The sequence below is a fragment of the Cololabis saira genome, chromosome 5 (genome assembly GCF_033807715.1).
Source record: "Cololabis saira isolate AMF1-May2022 chromosome 5, fColSai1.1, whole genome shotgun sequence".
Lineage (NCBI taxonomy): Eukaryota > Metazoa > Chordata > Actinopteri > Beloniformes > Belonidae > Cololabis > Cololabis saira.
The window spans coordinates 39111118-39133845 of record NC_084591.1 but is presented as its reverse complement, the minus strand read 5'-3'; the positions used below and the strand labels follow the sequence as shown (position 1 = coordinate 39133845).

The following is a 22728-nucleotide window of genomic DNA, read 5'->3' as shown; positions in this document are numbered from 1 at the left end:
CTCTTACTCCGCTACATTAGGCCACGTTGAGCTCGTTACTTTTCTTTTAATCCTCCGCGTACCTGTCAATCTCATGACATCACTGGGTGATTCTTTGGGAAAAATGTTTGTTTTTGCATGTTTTGTCACACATACACAGACTCAAACACACACAGAGTTTCTATGAGTTCATGGGCTTGTTCTAGTTCTGCCTGGTTAAAAAATAAAAGTACAAAGGCTTGAAATTTTGTGCTACTTGTGCTTAATTTATTTTTTCATTCTGTTATTATTTTATTATTTATTAAAGTACTTGAATTTACTTTAAGATTATTTTAATTTAAACAATTTTTTTATTTTTTATTAATTTTAATTTATTTAATTATTTTATTGATTTAATTTGCCTGAAGATGATTATTTTGTACTTTTGTCTGTTTGAATGGTTGTGTTAAAAAAATAAATCAGACGTTACTCAACAGTTACTCAGTACTTGAGTAGGTTTTTCACCAAGTACTTTTTTACTTTTACTCAAGTAATTATTTGGATGACTACTTTTTACTTCTACTTGAGTCATATTATTCTGAAGTAACAGTACTTTTACTTGAGTAGGCTACAATCTTTGGCTACTCTACCCACCTCCACACATATAACAAACCATGCAAGCTTTAGAAAGTGTACTTTTGTGACCTACCGGTACGGTAGGTGGCGCTATAGCGCCGCTCTTCTCTCGCATCAGGGAAAGAGAGGAAGAACTTCCGTCGTCCGGTCGTGAACAACATGGCCGCCCTCACATGTAAACATGCGACTCTTGTGTGCTAGTTAGTAACCGCAGATAAAACATGTTCATAGCGTTCATTCCTCATTGTTTCGTATGCCATTGAGTATTTCGACAGTAATTACCAGTCCTTAGTTGTTGCCAGACTGCACTTGAGTGTACGTGTGTTTCCGAGCCTGCAGTAGCGTTATCTGTCAGAGCCATGCCTGCCCAGACCTTGTTCGTGGGTTCGTTACCAGCCTCGGCCACGAACGAGCGGCTAGAGGAAATATTCTCGGAGATCGGCCCAATAAAGCAATGCTTCGTGGTCAGAGAAAAAGGTATGATCGCAACTATGATTTATCATAATAATCTGTGTAAGTAGATATATACATAGATGTAGAGCAGATGCAGTTAATAGAGACAGTATAGTGTAAATAAGTATATATAAATATTTTATGGGCATGTGTGTACAAATATATAGAAATATTCAACTATGTGTATGTATGTATAGGTATGTGTGAGTATAATTGCAGTATATAATAATAATACTGTTATTTAGCAGTGTGAGTATTTATAAATATGGGTTAAATGATCAGTGAATGGGGGTAGGATTAAATAAGTTTGCACCTCTTCCTACTCCTTTTTTGCACATGTAAATTAAGATATCAAGTGTTAAAGGATGAAATTCTTTGTTTTGTTGTTTTGTTTTTTAACTTCTCTTGAAGTGTTGTTTTTTTTTTACATGTATAAAAATCAAATCAAATCAAAAATAATACTTTCCAAAAAATATACTAAAACGCATGCAAATGTACAACAATGAGCCGAGTGTAACCCATCTGTCTGTAATGTTAAAAAAAAAAAAAACTTTTTAAACTGAAATGTTATTTTGTAACCAGGCGAAGAAAAATGTCGGGGTTTTGGCTTCGTCACGTATTCGATGGAAGAAGACGCGCAGCGAGCCCTGAAAGAAATACAAGAATACGACGGAAAGAAGCTGTCTCTCACCTTGGCGAAGAAGAAAATTAATGACAGAGAGAAAAGAAAAGAAAAGAAAACAGGTTTGTTTGTAGACGAGCAGTTAGAAGGATGCAGGTGCCTTGTGGGATTAATAATGTGTCACGTCTTTCCCTCCGCAGTTAAAGAGACGCCTAAAGAGACACCTAAAGAGACACCTAAAGAGACACCGCAGGAAAACGAGCAGAAAACCAAAGGCATCAGGAAGCAACTGCTGAAATCCAAACTCATCATAAGAAATCTCAGTTTTAAGGTGCAGTCTTCTGCATTGTCATGAAATACTACAACCAGCAAGTATACTTTGAACCCCAAGCTGTTGCTCTGATGAACTCTCAACTTTCATAGAGTCTCAACCACTGTGCAATAATGATAATGATAACTACAATCATATGCTGTAACAATACACCTTTCAATAACCATGTCTACCTCATACTGCTGCACCTTTCACTTTTTTTTTAATTGTATGTATGTTAATAAGAGCCACATTTGTTTATTGTTTGTTTATTTAGTGTCTTCTACTATTTAAATCTGGGTACAGTGAGCGAAACAACCAGAGTCAAATTCCCTGTCTGGCATGCTAAAACCTGGCCAATAAAGCTGATTCTGATGTTTGCAAATACATATCTTTGGTTTTAGTGCACAGAAGAGGATCTAAAAGATGTATTTGGGAAGTTTGGAGCAGTTCTTGAAGCCAAAATACCCCTTAAACCTGGTGAGGACATTTTTATTTCTTTCTGCGTGTACAGATAGTCCTGACATGACATTATTGCCTCGGCCCCAGCAATTTTGTGATATGCAATTTCTTTTGCTCCATAGACGGCAAGATGCGTGGATTTGCGTTTGTCCTGTTTAAAACTATGTCTGGAGCTGCAAAAGCACTTGAGGCTATGAATCTGAAAGAGATAAAAGGTTGGTGAGGCAGTTGTCTGTGGAAAACATGAAAAATCACATTTTGATTTACTTTATACAATGATAATACAAGTGATATGTTACATTTACAGGTCGACAGGTAGCAGTTGACTGGGCTATACCAAAAGACAAGTATATCGCCTCACAACAGCCCTCAGGTTCAGGTAATTTCCCCTTTAAAACCTAACTCCATTTCATCTTTTATTTTGAATATATTTATAGCAGCACAAAGTGGTGTTCAGTAAGCACTTAATTATAGTTTTTCCTGTATTTGCATAGACCAGTGTAGGCTGTGAGTACAAATGACAGCCTCCACGTATGTACCTGCTGCCTTGATAACTTGTTTTAAACATGCACACTGGGAAAAAAAACGGTAACTTCACAACATCAAGAAAATGAGTGTCTTTAGTGATTTATTTTAACAGGAACTGTTAAACTGAGCCATGTCCACCCCCAAATAAATGAGTACTGTCAGAGTATATAACCCTACATCTCCTTGACAACCTCCTCTTGAAGTACAGTATGCCCACATTTATAGTACCGGAACTACATTGGTCATCCTGGCTCATGCGTTTTCAGCATTGATAGGATGTGAGCATTTCGCATGGAAACATATTTTGGCTTCCTTTTGCACATTTGTAGAAGATGTTGTGGTGTCCCTTGCATGCTTAAGAAAATGATGAAGCCTGTGTCCTGTCCATGTGAAACTGACTTTGTCCTAACAGTTTTTTTTTTTTCCCCCATAGATAATAATACAAAGGAGGCAGATGTCAAAACTGAAAGTGACACTGAAGACGAGGATGAAGAAAAGACACAAGCTGCATCTGAGAACAAAAAGTTTGACTCTTTACTATACATTTATCTTGTAATGTGTTATAATACACATTTCCACTAGCGGGAGTTCTGGGTAGATTTGTTTCAGGACTGGACCATTGTCTCCATTATCAGGAACGGCCCTGGAGAAAGCTCCTGACGGATTGTCTTTGCTAATCCGGACTTCTAAATTACGTTCAGCACTCTCATATGAACATAAATTATGCAAACACGACTCATTTGAACCTATTGGACCAGGAACATTTAGCTGCAATTACATTTGATGAAGTTGTAGATTACACGGAAGAACAGATGGGCTGACGAGTTGGTTCAAGCCTTGTCATCTACCTCCTTTGTCATCTGGCGGGTTTACCCTGAACTCCTGCTATTGGAAACGCCCCTAATGCTTCAAACTAGGCTTTGTCATTAGTTATGTTTGATAATTTAGATGCTACATATTTTTTCTATTTTTACAGAGTTGGTTTGAAAGCAGCTGAGAAGCAGGTTGAAGAATCTCAGTCAAGTGAAGAAGATAACGATGAGGAACAAGAGAGTGAAGAAGATGATTCTGACGACGACCAAGATGAGGAGGAGGATGATGCGAGTGGTCTTGATTCAGATGATGATCGAGATGAAAGTGAAGATGAAGATGAAGATGAGGAGCAAGATAAGCCAGGTCCATTTCTTATGTTTTCTGTTTTTGTCTGTAAAGGTTTATCTTTTAGGAAAGAGAGAGAGTTTTGATATATCTAATTTTCTTTCACCTCCAGCTCTAAAGAAAACATCCAAGAAACCTCTGCCTTCAGATGTGAAAGAAGGCCGAACTATTTTCATCAGGTGTGTCACTTTTTTCTCAACTTTATCTTTAATCTGCTTTAACTTACCATACCTTTTTGTTTTGTTATCTAGTCATCTTGATTTCATATTTTGTTTATCTCTGATTTAGGAACTTATCCTTTGACACAGAAGAGGAAGGCCTCGAGGAAGTCCTCCTTCAGTATGGAGAGCTTAACTATATAAAGATAGTTATCCACCCAGATACAGAACATTCAAAAGGTCAGTCAGGAGTCAAGTAGGTGTATATTTGTCATTTTAACCACATGCAACGGTGTACGGTAGAAACAACGTTGCCCCAGGCACAACGCGAGTACGCAGTACAGACAGGACCACATGGAGTTCACAAGCATACTCAAATCAAATTCTCACTCCAGTCTGTCAATTTAGAAAGTGAGCCGACTGATTTGCTTTTGTGTCATTTTACCAGGTGTTGCGTTTGCACAGTTTAAGACTAAAGAGGCTGCTGACAAATGCATGGCTGCAGCACAAGATGAGGCAGAGGTAATATAAATCAATAGGACTTCATTCATATATGATTTAAGTATTTAAGCAGTTCTCTTTTTGTATATTGTACCTCATGGTCACTTTAGTTGTCTTGTTTCATGACATGAATTGATGATGCAGAATGGTGGCATCCGTGTGGATGGAAGAAAACTGGTGATTCTTGCTGCAGTGACCCGAGAAGATGCTGCGAACCTGAAGGTCAAAAAGACCAAAGTGGAGACGGGCACCAGGAACCTGTATCTGGCCAGAGAGGGATGTAAGTAGGGATGGGAATTGATAAGATTTTTCTGATTCCATTTTCGATTCTATTCTTTATCGATTCTCATTTGGAACAAAGGAGAACAAACAGGTCGATTAGCATCAACTTTGTTTTATATCTTTGAACAAAAAAATACAAGTGAGGTCTTAAGACACTCCCAGGGCTCCTCGATGGTGCCAGGGGGTCCCCACGAAATTATTTGTAATGTAAAATATGTATTTAATATAAAATAGTAATAATAAAACAAATATTCTTCTGTTGATATTAACTAAATACAACAAATTATTCTGTGGCAATTACACAAGAATGTCCAGTAACATGTTCAACACCACAAATGTAGTCACTGCTCGGTGACATTCATCTATTCTGGCCTGGGTCATACTCTTCCCTGCCTTGATGAAAGGAGAAGCTAGCGGTAGACTCTTTAACTTCTCCATAGATGAGCTGACGAGCTGCAACTGTCCGCCAGAGCGCGCCCGGCTCGTCCTCGTGGCCGAGTGCGCGGCTCTTCTACCACAAACCGGCCGACTCCGCGCTCCCAGCTCAGCCGGTTGCCCAGCCGGCCGAGTCCTAACAGTTTCCGCCCTTTGTTGAAATGTCCACATTGCAAGTATTGTCGCCCTGTTGTCATCCTTATGGGTAAAATGTAACCAAACTTTCGAGCGTTTATGCCGCTTTGTCACCATGTTTTCCTGCTGGACGCGTATGCGCACGTTGCGTAACTACGCAACGTGCGTGGTGACGTCATTCGCGTCCACTGGAATCGATAAGGGAATCGTTTGGGGTTAAAAAAGCAAACAATTCCAAGGAATTGAAACACTGGGAACCGGTTCTCAACAAGAACCAGTTCTCGATTCCCATCTCCTAGATGTAAGTGTTAAAAAAAAAAGAAAGAAAAATGTTTTTGTACAGTGATGTATTAACCACAACCCAGAGAAATCTGTCTTTCCAATGTCAAGCAATTGGGACTTCTTGATTGAACTTCTTTTTGTTTTGATAAAATTTCTTGCTATTGTTTTCTGAACACTCAGTGATCCGTGCTGGAACCAAGGCTGCAGAGGGGGTATCTGAGGCAGACATGACCAAAAGAACCAGAGTGAGCATGTTTTTCAAAGATGCATAATTTTGAGGAACAGTTTTTTCAGCATGCATGCTAATTCTTGCATTCAAATTTAATTTCTTAACTTTGACTTACAATAATCTACATTTTTTTTGTCTTTCTGCAAGTTTGAGGAAATGAAAAGGGCCAAGCTGCGTGACATTAACGTGTTTGTGTCAAAGAATCGTCTGTGTATCCATAACCTGCCCAAGTCGGTGGACGATAAAAAACTCAGAGAGCTCTGTCTTCAATCTGTAAAGGGAAAGAAAGTCAAAGGAGTTCGCATACCAGAGGTAAGATTGTAACACAGTGGTTGATATTTTATTTTAAATGGCATTGAGAAGATTAACGTTTTTCTTTTTCACAGCCTTCTTAAGGCTGAATTTTGGTTCTGCGTTAAACCTACGCCGTCGGGTACATAGCTACGCGTAAAGTTCTCCGTAGCCTGAGCCGTAGCCTGACGTGCACCTCCCAAAAGATGTAACTACGCATCGAGGCGATGCAGACCCATCCCAGACCCAGAGGGCTGGGATTGGTTTGCTTGGTAGCAACGCATTTCCGGTTCCGGTTGGTAAAGCAGTTTTTTTTTTTTTTTGCACAATAGTTGTCCTTATCTCTTTGATTCACTGTGACCAGAAAAGCCAGAAGCTAAACAAAGTATCAACTAGCGCTCCGAGAAGTCCGAAGGGTTCACGACGGCGTCATGGCAACGGCGTAGGGTCTGCGTTGGTTTAACGCAGAACCATAATTCAGGCTTTAGTGGTGTTCATTTTGACTTGTATATTTGCCACAGGCAGCTATGAAATGAAATGCATCTGTGTGGCCAGTAGGGGGCGTTGAGCCAATTTGTTGCTCATGTCTGTTTCTTGCTTGTCCTTTTTAGTGTCGGGTCATGTATGACAGGAAGCCAGAGAAGGGTCAGGTGATGGGGCAGTCGTTAGGTTATGGCTTTGTTCAGTTCCAGGACCATGAGAGAGCTCTCACCTGTCTTCGCTACCTCAACAACAATCCTGACATTTTTGGTCCACAAAAGGTGAGGTTAACAAACATTAATTGTGAAGTCAGTGTGTGTTTAAATGCAACTTTATTTTGACTGTGCTGCTACTCTTCTTTCATGTTCTTGTTAAAGTGGTATAGTATGCCCAGTTATTTAAAAAAAAAATACTTGTTTTTGTGAAGTTTTTCAAGGTTTTCTTTTTTTGTTGTTATTTTGCAGAGACCCATTGTTGAGTTTTCTCTGGAGGATTCAAGGAAGCTCAAAATAAAAGAAATGCGACGACAACAAAACAAGGTGTGTTTTTCTCTGTTTTTATGTGGTAGTTCAGCTGTGTTGATTATGTTCACACATACATGCAGTTTGTTTCCAGCTCTTGTCGTCACTCTAGTACATTATATAACCTACAACAAAAAAGAAAATATATAGACAATGCACTGTTATATGCATATATGAGCTACAGTATAAACAGGCAATGTTTATTTATATACAAAGTAACAACAGACAAACAATGTACAAATTATGAGTAACCAGCATAAAGTTCAAGTAGCCAAGTGGGAAAACATGAATGTGTTACATGTAGACTGATTAATTACATAATCAAGCTGGTTACTTGCTATATTTCTGTAATTGGGATCAGCCATCACCTGAGAATATACAACATCTTAACCGTCTGGTGCATCTTTGTGTCTTTTTGAAAATTGTCATACCTTGTAAAGAGGACAAAAGGAAGTCTGCCAAAAGATATTTGTGTCATAAGTCAGCCTTCAGCTCGACCTGACTTGATAATAATGCATGTTCAATCAGCCAGGCTTCCTAAGAGTAGAGGCCCAAGCAAATTTACCGTACAGTCAGACTGGAGGCTGCTCTTAAAAAATACAAAGAAAAACAAAAGAACTGAGTCTGTTAAGTGTTACAGTCTGGGTGGTGTCTAACCAAGACACAGTATTTCACAAGAAATATCCCACGTGTACTGTTAAGAATGCTAGTGGAGAATTGCTGATCATTTGCGGCTGTTCGCGGCCTGTGCACCTTTCAGTCATTAAATTGAACAATAACTGCTCTAACAGTATACAGACGTTTTCAGGCTGGTCTCCAAATCATTCTTGGTTAACAAAACACAGTAAATGATGCATTACCATCTGCAAAAGTTAAAACGGAGCCATGGATGAAACAACGGTGCAGTCCGGTTGTTGATTTCGCATTCAGAACACAAACATAAGGCCAGGCTTTGAGCTCTCGTTTGCTGTAGCTAGAAATATGGATGATGTCTCATCAACGCCTTGGCGAGCATCTTAGTTGATCAGGTACCACCGGCCGACTGCTGACTGGGCTTTGACTTATCCCCGACCATTTTGCGAGCTCGGTAGCAAGTAAAGTTGGGCTTAAAATAAGTAAAGTAGTAAAGCCTTTATTGTCATTGTACATCCAGCATACAAGATTGAGAGGGCTCTCCATTTTCTTGCATTGGCATGAGACAAAAACGATTGAAAAGCAGGAAAAAAATATATTATGCAATTCAAATAAAGTAAAAAGGCATATACACTCCTGATCAAAATCTTAAAATCAGTTAAGACATTGTAAGAATTTGCACTGCTGGATCTTAAGAAGGCTCCAAGCTTTAAAATGCAAAAAGAAGAAATGGAAGCAAAAGACCAAAACTTTTTAGCAGGCAATGTATTGTAAACAACAATTTAAGATCATAGAACAAAAAAGCCACAAAACACCCTAAAAACAGAAATTAAAGGGTAAAAAAAAAGGAAAAAGCTCCCCAGATTGTGATGGCACCCCCTCCACTGTGCCGCATAGAGAACATCTCAGGTGGCATCTCCTTGTCATGCCAGTATCGTTGGAAGCCATCAGGACCACCGAGGTTACATTCTTTCTTATCAGAGAATCAAACTTTCTTTCATCTTTTGAATCTCCCACGTTTGGGGATCCCTTGAGAAGTCGAAATGGGCTATTTTGTGGCATTGAATGACACGTGGCCTTGGATGACGTCTTGTTTTTGAAGCCCTTCCCTCGTAGATGCCGACTGACGGTTATTGGGCTGCGGTCAGCACCAGTAATGGCCTTAATTTGGGTCGAGGGTTGTCTCGTGTCTTGACGAACAGCCATTCAGATCCTCAGGCTAAGAGACGATGACATTTTTTTGTTGTTCCATCACCCCATAAGCCTCAGGATCTTAAAAAAAAAATTCTAAATGACTCTGTTACTGCATCCAACCTCAGCAGCAATGCCACGTTGTGGGGCTTTGCTTCTGTAGCTCAACAATCCTACCACCTTCAAAGACGGGGAGCTTTTTTGTCTTTACCATCAGACGATCTTGACAGAAAATGACATGGAATCCAAATTATTGTGCAGATTTTGGCTTTTAACAGGATGTAGTCTTAAACTTTTGACCAGCTGATGAACAGCCCCTCTCTGTTAAATTGTTTTCAACAAATTGCATCCTCAATTTTTTTTTCTTCTGCTCCCATTTCTTATTTTTTCTTTTCAAGCTTTACTTAGAACCTTATTGAGATCCAGCAGTGAAAAATACAAGTGATTAAAGAGACTCATGATAAATTGACATATTAAATTGTATGGAGAAGGTGATGATGAAAAAAAGCATTCAAGTACTTCAGGAATTCAAGTACAACGTGCATTTGAACACTACAAAATACAGCAGCAGCCAGTATTCCATAGACGTGTTGTTATTTAGTGCGTTTAGTACGTAGAGCAGTGATTGCTCCGTGAAAGAAACTGTCCCTGAGTCTATTTGTTCTGGTCTTGTGGGACCTGTGGCGCCGCCCAGAGGGCAACAGATTGAACAGTTTGTGGGTGGGGAGGGATGGGTCTCTGATAATGAGAGAGCAGCCAGTAATCTTCTGGCCGAAGTTGATCACTCTCTGCAGCGCTGTCCTGTTCGCTGCTGTGCATCCAGAGTCCCACACTGTGATGCAGTGTGCCAGGATGTGCTCTATTGAGGCTCTGTGGAAGGTCCCCAGCAGCTTCTCACAGCTTGTGGGCTGTCTGTGAGCAAGTCTTTTATCCAACTACAGATGGATGTGGACAGTCTAATGGCCCTTTTGCATTAAGGCTGAATTATGCTTCTGCGTCAAAACGACGCCGTGTCTACGGCGTGTGGTTTTTGTACACGCAGAGGACACGCCGTCACATGCGCCGTCAGTGACGTGCACCTCCCGAAAATTGTAACTACGCGTCGAGGAGACGCCGTCCACACGCAGACCGAGAGGGCTGTGATTGGTTCGTTTGAAAGCGAAGCATTTCCGGTTTCCGGTTTGAAGCAGTAGTGAACTTCCAGGGCTTTTTTCTTCGTTTATGTGTGATTTTTTTTGTTTTTGTTTTTTGCACAATAGTTGTCCTTATTTCTTTGATTTAATGTGACCGGAAAAAGTCGGATAAACCATTCAGAAAAAGATCGCTAACTAGTGGCCGCGGGGGGTACTGCACCGCGACCAAATGGAGAGACGGAGAACTCCGAACGATTCGTGACGGTGTCACGGGTGCGCCGTGTGCTCTGCGTGTGTGTGACGCAGAACCATACTCAGCCCTTTAGTCCTTACTCGGCCCGACTCGGCTCGTCACGCCTCTACCCGTTTTGTCCCCGTTTGTTTTTCCACAGCCAGGGGAGAAGCGGGCAGGTTGGGGTGAAGCTGCTGTGACGTACTCTATTCCGCAACCGCTTTGTTCATGTCGAGTAAAACAGCCCGTCTACATCCCTTTTTTAATTCTCTCCTCAGTCACCAGGTTTATGAACATCTGCACCTCAGAGTTGGATCACCAAACAGACGTTTTGCGCTTTATAATAAAATTGCCATGAGCCACGAGTCGCGCTCGCGCTGACTCCCGCTTCCTGATTCAAATGTCTGACGGTCCCGCCCCCCGACCAATCAGTGGCGCGGAGGGTGATGACGTCAGAAATAGTCCCGGCTCAGCCCGGATAGAACCTCGCCAGAATGGTTACAGAAATAGTATCGGCTTGGAGCGGCTCTACCCGTCTCAGCCCCGAGTGCAAAAGCGAAAGACGGGGCCGTGGCGGAAAGAACTGAGCTGAGGCAGGACTAGTGGAAAAGGGCCATAAGGAGGGGGCGTTTGTTGATCAGAATGTCCGGGGTGATGGTGTTACAGACTGAGCTGTAGTTGATGGATAGCATCCTTGCATAGTTCCCCTGGAGGTCCACGTGGCTCAGTGCTGTGTGAAGAGCTATGGCTTCGGTGGATCTGTTTGCATTGTACGCAAACTGGTGGGTGTCGAGTCTGGGAGGTAGTTGGGCTTTGATGTGCCGTGCAATCAGTCTCTCAAAGCACTTTGTGATGATGGGTGTAAGAGCCACAGGCCTGGGGCCTCATTAATCAACCGTGCGTATGCACAGATGTGTGCGTAATGTGTGCGTAAGAACATTCCCACGCAAAGGATGGAATTTATCAACCTGTACTTGTGCGTAGGAACGTATGTAAATTTAAAGGAGCTTGAGGCAGGATTTATAAAAAAAATTCGTATACGTTTTAAGTTTTCTAGTAATAATGTCAGATGAAGCGTTCCAAACCAAAAAAAATGAGCCCTTTAGCGTATCTCTCCGTTGCCTTGAAAAGGGTGTGTGCTGCAAAATGTCCTGCAATGGTCAAGATTGTATTTTCTAATACTAAGACCAACTGTTATCACATGACTAACTATTTTTACTCGCAAACCATGGACAAAAACTAAGGATTAAAAGAGGAGCTAATAACTTTTGCACATGACTGTATTACTTTTTGTTTTCCGTGGAAAATGATGGTCTTTTCATTCACAGGATTTCCTCAGAAATCAGTCTTTGAAGGGAGCGCGGAAACCTTGGTCCAAAACATCTGGAGAAGGCAAAGGGCCAAAGACTGGGGGCAATAAATCACAGACTTTACCAGAGCTGACAGGAAAGAAGAGAGGTAGCCAATTTTTTTTCCCATGTTCACATTTTTGTATTTCACAAAGGCTGATAGGGCCCATTACATCTGGACTAATCGATAACCAGCACTAATCCCCTGGACAATATGTGATGTCACTGCTTACGATACATGATGAATATCGCATCCTCTTGTAAAAAGGCTGAGGTTAGACTGTAATGATTCATAGAACCTCGTACAACAGTGATGGAAGCACTTGTTGTTTTCCATTTCTCATGGCATTGGAACAATACACGGTAGTGGCACATTTCAGCTGAGCTTAAATGTGGACTTTTCATTTACGGTATTAAAAAAAAAAAAAAAAAGTTTATGTGGCAATTCACATAAAAAAAAAAAAATCCATGACATGACAGGAGGTACGTACAAAGAGAAAGGAAGGAAGAAAAAAAAGAGGTCTGGCACAGTTCAGCACTGGCTTATGACTGCAGCAAGATTTATGAGTGGTGCTGGATGGATGACGTGTGCATAGTAGTCTGTGGTGTCCAGTGGCGAACTGCAGAAAAGTGCTACCAAAGTCCAATGAATCAAAGCACCAAAGTGTGTCCGACACAGTGCCACTTAGGTATCATGGAGTACCGTTAAGGGTAGTCATGTCCCGATCCAATCATGTGATTTTTGAATGGTCTGGAGGAAATTATCAAATTTTTTACATCTTTATTTCACTAAATGGCTTTTTTTTTATTGAAGTAGTGTCTATCCTTCAGTTTCACTATAAGTGGGGAGTAGGCGTAACTTTCAGCCTAGAGTAGCAGCGGTAGCGAGTGAGCTGACGTGAACGTAGAGCAAACTTGGAGTGGGTTCATCTGTATTTTGGAAATGTCTTCAATTTCAAAATATTTAAAATCATGCTGTGAATGAAGAGCTCCAGCCTTGTTGAATTTTGCAAGATGGAAAGAACAGAGCCGCTTGTGTTTACAGAAGTCTTGGATTGGGACTCGGTATGGGCAGATTCTCTGAATCAAATGACTCAGATTTGGACTCGGGAGCAAAAAGAATAAAAAAACAATTTCTTTACTAAAGTGAATCTGCTCCTCCTTATCAACAGTGAGGTTCCCCACCATCACTGTCAGTGACTCATAGGTATCCTGAGTTTAGTTTTTTAGTAATACGTCCCTTGCAAGACTTCACATTGAGTCTTTTTGTAGATTTGATAGAACATATATGAGACAAATATTTCCTCCTGTTGTCATTCTGACACCGAGACACCTAGTTCGGTTTTGATTATTGTAGAAAAAGCAGAGACATCAAGCGTTTAGATGCAAGGAAAGTAGATCAAGAATACTGCTGTATAAAATGTCTCCCTTGTAAATAACAAATAAGGGGGTTTATGGAAGATAGTATTAAACAATAGAAATGTGTTATTCACATAAAGATCACAGACGGAGCTAGTCCTCTCTCCCGTCCGGTCCATAAAAACTATCCATCTTTGCTGGTGTGAGTAGGTGGTTGTCTTGTGTAGGGCTTCGTTGCAAGACACCCTGTAATCAAAGAAATAATCCAATTTGATTCAGTACCTTCAAAGATGTTTTTTATATTAAATTGTACACCAGTAGTTTATGAGAGAGCTGCACCAGAGAGAAGTTCAGGGGTGGAGGTCCCAACAGCTAACATAGATTCAGTTTGAAGACATGGAGGAGACGTATCTGGATGAAATCTGCTTAAGAAATTCGATGAGGTGTATTTGCCAGTAAAAATGAAGCAATCACAGACTCCAGCTGTTTAGAAAAAGACAGAGGTGGCAAGTTCTGGGAAAGGCAGAAGAAACTTGGGAGAGTTTAAACACTTTTAAACACTGATAATGGGAGCAAACTCCCACTTCTAATATCAGCTTTTAATTTATTATTTAATTTTTGCCAGAGAGTTCAGCTCCTTTAAGTTGTGAGGATGAATAATACTGTTGGTGGTTGAGGTTAATCAATCCACTCAATAAAATTTGTTGCAAAGCCAAATTTTGACAGTGCTTGAAAGATATGATATGAAATATATTACATATAAAATAATCTGATCAAATGCTTTCTGGACATCTGGAGATAAAATGGCTGTTTCGTGTATTTTTTTTTTTTATCTTTGTCAGTATACAAGGTATTCAAAAGCAAGCAGACTTATTGAATGAAAATCTACCAGGGAAACAATATAGTTTCCCAGTGTTGTGAAGATTTATTATAAAAGCGGGCATGTATTAGCTTCCAAGAGTGAGTGAGTCTTATTTCTCATTTAATGGTTTGCCATTCTTATCAGAAGAGGGCTTATCTTCTCTTGAGATGCATTACAAAATTAACAACCAAACCCATTTAGATGATACCTTTCTTAGTAGTGGAAATGCCATTCAAGAGTTGCGCTTTAGACATTTGGAGCTTCAATATCATACCTGGCAGCTGCATCTGGCTGATGGATGCGCAGGAGCCTACAGTTTCTCACAAGCCTCTTGTTAGTCTTCAATTTAGTAAAATATTCAAGTCACTTTACTTATAGACGCCCATTTCACAAAGGTCATCTCAAGGCACTTTATACAAAAGGCTTTTTTTTTTCATAGAACATGTTTTGTGGTCGTTTTTTTTTTTTTGTTTTTTTTTTTTTGTTCTTATTTTTGCCAATTTTTCTGTTTATCAGGTAATTCTGAAAGACAACAACAAGATGGGCACTATTCAGGGTTTGCGACCAACCCTGAAGTCGCGCACATCGAACTGCAGAATGGAAAAAAGCGAAGGAAGGTCTTACCTTTCCCTTCCCATCGGGGAGCTAAGATCAGGTACCGTTCTCTCGCCGTGACTAGTGACCTGTCTGCAGCACACGCTGAATGGATGATTGGATATGTGAGAAATCTTAGCAACAATGCTTATTTGTTGTTTTTGAGAGTATGCATTTTTTTTAAAGAAAAGTAAAAAAAGAAACAAAAAAACAAAACTGGTTTGATATTGTGATGGTATTTGTCTGTCTGGAGATGTGCTCAGTACTGTAACCTATTCTGACGGGTCTGAGGGCTTAAACCAGAATAACCCAATTAAAACCCAACATCCACGAACCACTGACTTTGACGTCTTGTACTTTTCAGACTGCGTGATAAAGGAAAGCAGCAGGCTCCGCCTCCCAAGAAAGCAGGGCTTGGATCCAAAAGGAAAGAGCATCAAAGACGGCAGATTGAGAAGCCAATGCTGTCCAGAAAGCAGGTTTGTACATTTTGTGTTGTATTTGTATTTATATGCTTCTTTGGGTATTTATTTGAGTAAAGACTTCTTGAAAATCCCTAAAAACAGTTTAGTCAAAAACATGATTGTTAATCATCTCCACTCCTCATTTTAGAAGCAGGAAAATAGTTAACGTCTTTGACATTTAACGTAATTTAAAAAAGATTTGCAATCCTTGAGAAACTTGGCCAAAGAGAATCCAGACATTTCTGACACTGGATGCTGCTTAAAATCCCTTTTTTAGAGCTACCAAAGGGAAAAGGTTTTAAAAGATGGTTCTGATTAAGAGAAAACATGGATACATTTAGGTCCAGGCACATCTGGACAATGTTTTTCTAATTTTGCTGAGCTTTGCTGCTAACAGTCAGCCAAATGCTGCAAAACGGATAAGACACCACTTCATAAAGCAGATGGCTAATAACCCTGAACATACTGCGAAAGCAGCACAAGACATGTTAAAGGCAAGTGTGATCTGAATGTCACAGAGCATCCTTTTCTGTCACTGAGGACAGAGAAAAGCCTACAAACACGCAGCAACAGAAAGGTTGTGTTAACAATTTTGTGGATGAAGTTACATCTATTGATAGTTGAACAAAACTACAGCAAAAAACTGAGTGTCAGCTCCTCCCCATCCCACCTCCCTCCTCTCTCCAGTTCTCTCTGAGAAACCCCATCATGAAACCTCCCAGTTGAATAATGTTGCACTTCTAGAGGAAAAACACCTGCACAAGTCTGGCTATGGCTAGTCTATGGCAGTTTACCGTGTGTGTACCTCTGAAAGGACGGTTGCACTACATTCATAGACTAGAAACATGACCCCAACAAAAGAGAGCGTCTAGTTAAAACCGTAACAATCATTTGGAGCAAGGACAATGGAAATGTAACTGTAGAAGGGAAAAATACATTTACATTTGCCTTGAAAATGGAAGAAATTATGTCAGCGGTGAGAAGCTGGCTGAAGAAAATGGCATTAAGAAAAGTTGAGCATGAACCATAATCAACACCTCAAATGGGTGGAAACGGTTTAGTTCAGTTTTACTTCATCATTCAGACGTTAAAAATATTTGTCTTAGATGCAGCAGTGTACAGACTAAGGACATTTCTAAAAACCCAATAAATAACGTTTGACTTAAATTGTATACAAACATAGTTGAAATCAAGCAACATGTTAAAAAAAAATCATACTTTTAATCAGAGCAATTAATGCACACTCTTTGTGGACACTTTATTTTTCATTTCACCAGTCGATTTGAAAACTATGTTTTGGTGATGATGAAAAGCACCTTTGTCAGGCTATCCTGCTACACCTTCTAACTATTTGCTTTCCTACTTTCTCAGAGTGTTAAAAGTGCTAAAAACCAGTTTAAGAGGAGAGATGGAGACCGCTTCGACAGTCTGGTGGAGCAGTACAAGAAGAAACTGATGGGCAGTGGCAACAGCGCAACAGTCAAAAGAAACAAGTGGTTTGATGCTTAATCGTGTGTGTGTGTAGGTGTGTAGGTGTGTGTGGGGGTGTGTGTGTGTGTGTGTGTAAGGAAGACATTTGAAGGGAGACAATATTTCACATCCTATGGTTCCAGAATAAATAACATTCTTTTAAATAGTTTCAAACTATACAGAAATAAAATGTCCATTGTAGTTACTATCAGTCAGCTAGTTCGTTTTTCTGTATTTTTATAAGCCATGTTCATTTATTTTTCTCTTTTTTTTTTAACAATTGTATGAAGTATAATGTGTAAGAACTTTTTTTCAGGCATGGCTTTTTATGAAAAATATTGTATTAAATCCATTTTGCTACCCTGGAGACACAAGTGTATCAGAACACACATTAACTCGACCCCTGTGTTGTAATACTTTATGTATGATTTTTCTCGACTCATTAGGCTACACAGACAAGCAGGAGAAAGTTTTAGGTTGAAGATGAATAGTTTTATTTAAAAATAATCTTAAAAAATACTTTCAGCATTTACAAAAAATATTCAGAATATTAATAGAGGCTAAAAATAGCCATTTTGTAACAGTCATTGATATTGCACATGAGTAAAAGTCCCTTCAGCCCTCCTGCCCCTTTAGTTCTGACAAATACATTTGTTATTGCTGGCAAAGGGTCAACCTGGTTCTTAGGAATTTCCAGGGATGACTGTGCTGTTCACGAAATCATCTCTAGTTGCAGTCAGGATCAAACTGCAGGATGTAATAAATAAAAAGTAGTGCAGTGGTGCCGTGATACAGTCCCATCACCATCCGGTACGGCTACGTGAGATACGTTGAACAGTTGTTTTTTTTTAACTTTTGTGAAAACTACATTCATTCTGCAAACATACGTCATGAAGCCAGGTGTCACTGGCCCATACTTAAATAACTTAAAATCAAAACTGTAAACAATTGGATCAAAAACATTTAAATACTAATATAAAATACTAAAATACTAAATGCGCGTTGTTCAGCAGTCAAGGCGTTCCGGTTCGTTCAGGAGCAGCATAACAACCTCATTAATTCTCAGGAGAGCCTTTTGGCTCACAGTGTCTTCTGAGTCCTGGTTTTGGATCTTGAAAAGCGGCAGGTCCGGTGTTGGAAACTTTGGTCCTTCATAACTGCAAGGCAGCTTAGAGATGCAGTCAATCAGGTCAGAGGTGTCCGACTTTATTTGAACATGGCCCACAAAGTTGGGAGAGATCCAGTTTTCGTAATCCATCAAGAAATTTGCGATGGATGAAGAGCCATGCAGTTGATCAGTCACCGCAGGAAGTGTCAGCTCTTCGAGGTCCTGCACCGCAAGCAGAAGAAGAATGTGATACAGTCAAAGATGTACCAGTTCAAGCACTGTGCGTTCTGCATTTATAAATGGAACTTAGATTTTTACCTTCATTTGGTTCAGCCGATCCAGCAGCTTATTGGCTGCTGTTGCCACTTCTGATCTGATCTGCTCCACTTGGTCTGGTAGAGGAGCTGCTCTTCCCATGTTACAAACTTGAAATAGACAGATGAGGAGCACTAGAGCGCAGTTCATGTTGGATTTGTGTGTCCAGATGTGTAGAGTATAGAACAGCAAGGGTTCCTAGGACAGGAATGAAAAATAAGATGATCGGAGTTAATGACTATGTATGACTTTTTGACATTAAATATTTTCTTTTTACTGTTTTACCCTGTCTCATCTATCTAAAAAAGAAAAAACCTGGTGTGAAAAGTAAACGTACGCATACAGAAACATTTGCTTCTTTCCAGTAATTGACCCATGTTGTTAGCAGCAAATATTTGTGATGGAGGCATTTGTGAATTTCTGTCCATGTAACCTTACAAAGATCGCTATTTTTTATTCCCTGATCTTAGTTTTCTTAAATAGTGTCAGAACATCTGAAGGAATTGTGCGCCTTTAAAGAGATTGAAGATAATTAACTCAGCACAGAGCCTAAAACATACAATCTGTTGTCCAACAAGCAGGACATCCTTCACTTATTGCAATGTATAACTTAAATATCCTAAACTGATCAAGAAACAAAAGTATGACAGTGAATACAAAGTGATGCTGAGAAGAGATGGATGGAAGAGTTGACCTTACCTTGATGTGGCGTCTGAGAGTATGTCACTCGTAGGCTCCATCTGGGCATCTTATAGTGGAGAGCTGTTGACTCATCCCTTACTCACCTTTCTCAGACACCCCAGTCCCTCACATCCTCCCCCTTTGCCTCTCATAGCTCTGATTTCCTGATGATGCTGAAGCACGCACATGGCGAGGTGAATAGACATTTTCAAGAAATGTCTCATGATACTTTTGAACTACATGGAAAAGTCATGTTTTCGTGTCAGTTACAGCTCATTATTTTTAGGATGCATGGAATACTTTTAATTCTGGACCTCTGTTTTTGAACGGAGCATTTCCATATTTGGAACAGTACAAGAAATGCAGAGCTACATATGTTCTTAATCCATTATCGTTGAAAAGTCTCAAACCTATGCAAAATACAAGGTATTGCAACTCAGATGAAATTGTCAAGATAAAGGAAGAATTAAGTGACAGTGGATGGATAGGCAAAAGAAGAAAGCCAAACTAGTATGACAATATTTCTCCAAATTGTCACAGCCTTCTATAAAACAAACAAGTTTAGTTTCTGTTTCGCCTTTCTCTTAGTTTTTTTAAGAAGTGACGGTGATATTTTAATGATTTACATTAATAATGTACAAGGAAGGGAGTTTTTCAGATGAGGAAACAGTCTAGCAACTTCACTGGGGTCTCCAACATCGCCTGGGGGGTGTTTTTAGAGCACTGCCACGTCCACATGGTGATGAATGTTTTTGTTTTTAAATGTGAGTGCATTTCATTGTTTATCTTCCCTTTTCCATTCCCACATTGTAACTGAAAAGGCGTACTTTTCCACTCTCACTTGTGCTGTAAAAGAAGTGAGCTCAAAGATATTATCAGTTAATGAAAGCAAAATGATTGCGTTTAAGCAGACTAAACATGAAATCTGAACGAGAAAGTGAACTTCAGTTGATGTTTGTTTGCATTATTATGTTAATAATTACACATACATCTTACAGGATAAATGCTTTGGCAAATACAGTGCTTTGTTTTGTTACCACTTTTTTTCAATTCAAATGCCTTTTTTTTAATTAAAAAAAAAGGTTTTTTCTTAGATTCTCTGTTTTTGAAATTAATAGTTGCATGGGGGAGATTCTGGTTTTACTGAAGCAATATTGAGTCAGAGTTACCAAAAATCCCAGTTTGTATTGGGTCCATATGGAGTGGAACAGAGCCACAACAAAGAAACCAAACATGACATAAATATAAGAGTTAAATAAAAATAGATGCAACATTACAAACCTCTTATTTTTTAGGGTTGTAAAGTTAAATCTAAGCTGTCTACTTCTGAAAGAAAGATTGCTATGCTAGAAAAAAGAAAATCCCGCAAAGATAAAAAAAGATAAATACATTTAAAAAAAAAAAAGGTAACATGAAAGTGAACAGTAGCATGTGTGCCTATTGTTCCAGGATGATGGAGCAACACGCAATCATTGCTACACCGTGAAAAGCAGGTGTTAATAAGATCTAAAACCTGATATAAAATGGATAAAACATATGTTTGGCGCTACATCTTTATTGATTTTGAAATGAAATGGTGTATAAAAAAAATGAAGGAAAGTACATCATTGCTTGGGTAGTTCTCGAATATTGTTAAAGGTTTCCTCGGAGCAGCTCACATCTGGAATGACTAAAAGCTGGCTGTTCGTCAGGTCTCTGTTTGCTTCACCGTCTGATTTCTTTATGACGTGTAAGCATAAGGGAAAGTTTCTAAAAACGTTACAGGTGGTCAGCCCTGACAAAACTTTTGCGTCAGTTGGGATCATTTTTCAACATCAAGTCTTTTACAAATTGTGTTAGAGATGTTAGATGATGTTATTATTATCAGGAAAACCTTTGAGTCAAAAGTATTTCCTCTCTGCCAGATGGAGTACTAAGTTAATAAATCTGTTTTTTTCAGCTCACTAAATAGTTGTTTGCATGCCTCATCAAATCTGGGGTGCAAAAGTAGATCTTTGTGCTGCTGTTGCTTGATTCAGACTTGCTACCAGCTCCGATTCCGGTTATAAATCCTCTGCATTGACAACAGTCGGTCCTTCAAAACGATAAGTCGCCTGAAATATGACAGGGGGACTCTGCAGGACTTCATTAATAATTCATGAGGAATGTCACATGACTTATGGGAGCTTGTGAGTCACATCTTCACAAGTGAGCGCCTTACTTTTAACTAATTATACACACGTACGCACATCTATTGACCCTTGAAGAGTAAGGGAAAGGAAGCAATTGCATTACCAGTAAATGACTGAGAAAGATATGAGATTGCAAGGCTGATAAGGGGTCTCTGACATCCCGCTAGTAACTGACCCATACTGGTGCTTTACGCAGTTGCGCAGTTAACGGTCTTGCTGGCATTTGAAGCCAGGAATATCTCAGAACAGGGTCTGCCTGGATGAGTCATATGAATGACGAGAATTCCGATTCCCCGTGCATGTGTGATCATTAAAGCCAAGGCAGTAATACGTTTTCACTCCCAGACTGTTGACTAATGAGGTACAACTTGGTGCTGGATAACTCAGATGTCTGCTGCAGACCAGACCAGTCATTGCAAACAAAGCAGTTATAAACCAAATTCTTTTTTGTACGATGCCAGGAGGCTTATCTAAAGCAAAAAAAATCGATTTCTAATTCTAGTCAGCTCAGCCAGTTGCCTCAACTATAATAGCATTGGCTAAACGCAACCATAATGTTTGATTTCACTGCAGAGAACATGTAAAACAGTATATTCCGCTGTCAACATCTGCCGGCAGCTCTGGAGATATTTCAGCGGGAATCCGCTAAGGGAGCTGGGAGCCAAAAATAACTTAACTTAACTTAATAACTGATGTTTCTTTTGGCTTCCAGAGCAACATGGCTGCATACCAAACAAAGAAATGGGCTTTAAAACTCCTTTCCAGAAACGGATGGATCGCTAGAACTAATGCTTTGTCCTTAGTGTTGTTTTACAGCCTATGGGTGAACCCCTGCACATGTCTTCTATGGGTGGCTTTGCTGACGTGTGAATTGTAGTAGCCTATAGCCCCACTACCTCATTGCAGTGACAGAGAACCACAGATTAAGTTTCAAACATCAAATACACTCAAATGTTCAGTCATCCAGAAGAGACTTGGATTGGAGTCACTGCTCCTCCACATCCAGAGGACCATCTAAGGTGGTTTGATACCTCCCTGCAGAGGTTTGGGGTTGCTTAGCGAAAGTAGGAAACAAGATGCATGATAAAATGCTCAGTGTACCAAAAGTATCGGGTTCAACTACCAAATTTTACTGGAGACTGCTTCATTTTCTCATCACGTTGTCACAAATAATCACTTGAAGACTGCTTTTTTTTTTGTTTTTTCTTGTATGACGCTTTAGAGCAGGGGTGTCAAACTCATTTTGCTTGGCGGGCCGGATTTGACCAATTTTTTTCTCGCGGGCCGCACGCTCAAAATATCAAAAACGGTGCAAAAAATGTTTTTCTAATTCTTTTTTTTTACTATTGTTATCTAATCCAATATCAGTTTAGTTCATTTTAAAGGAAATAGGCACTTTGTTTACACTCTAATTATGTAAAATATATTTCTTCAGGATCTTTTTTGAAATTTCTCTGTTTTTTTTTCAAATTATGTAAGATACTTTTAATATAATTTTATAAAGATTAACAGAAACAAGTATGTTTTTTTTATATTTCGCTTTTTTTATAGTAAATTTAATTAAAAGCAAAATCTTTCTTATTAATTCATTTATTACATTAAATAGATAATACATAGTCTTTATGAAATAATTAACTGGGCACATAAACATAAGGATAGACAGAGTGTTTCTTTGTGATTTAGAGATTTTTCCAGTACAATTAAGTGTATTTATTTTTAAAAATG

The 22728-nt window shown here is 39.5% G+C and overlaps 1 protein-coding gene across 1 annotated transcript; it reads left to right on the top strand.

Annotated features, from left to right (window-relative positions):
- The first annotated feature begins 747 nt into the window (after positions 1-747).
- rbm28 (RNA binding motif protein 28) lies at positions 748-18432 on the top strand. The gene is made up of 20 exons (XM_061721977.1): positions 748-1071; positions 1630-1791; positions 1870-2000; positions 2384-2459; positions 2564-2656; positions 2749-2820; positions 3403-3493; positions 3946-4145; positions 4240-4306; positions 4416-4525; positions 4734-4807; positions 4931-5066; positions 6101-6165; positions 6297-6461; positions 7052-7201; positions 7385-7459; positions 11959-12088; positions 14717-14855; positions 15159-15273; positions 16630-18432. The coding sequence occupies exons 1-20, from the start codon at positions 954-956 to the stop codon at positions 16765-16767; spliced, it is 2307 nt and encodes a 768-aa protein (XP_061577961.1). The 5' UTR covers positions 748-953; the 3' UTR covers positions 16768-18432.
- The last annotated feature ends 4296 nt before the right edge of the window (positions 18433-22728 follow it).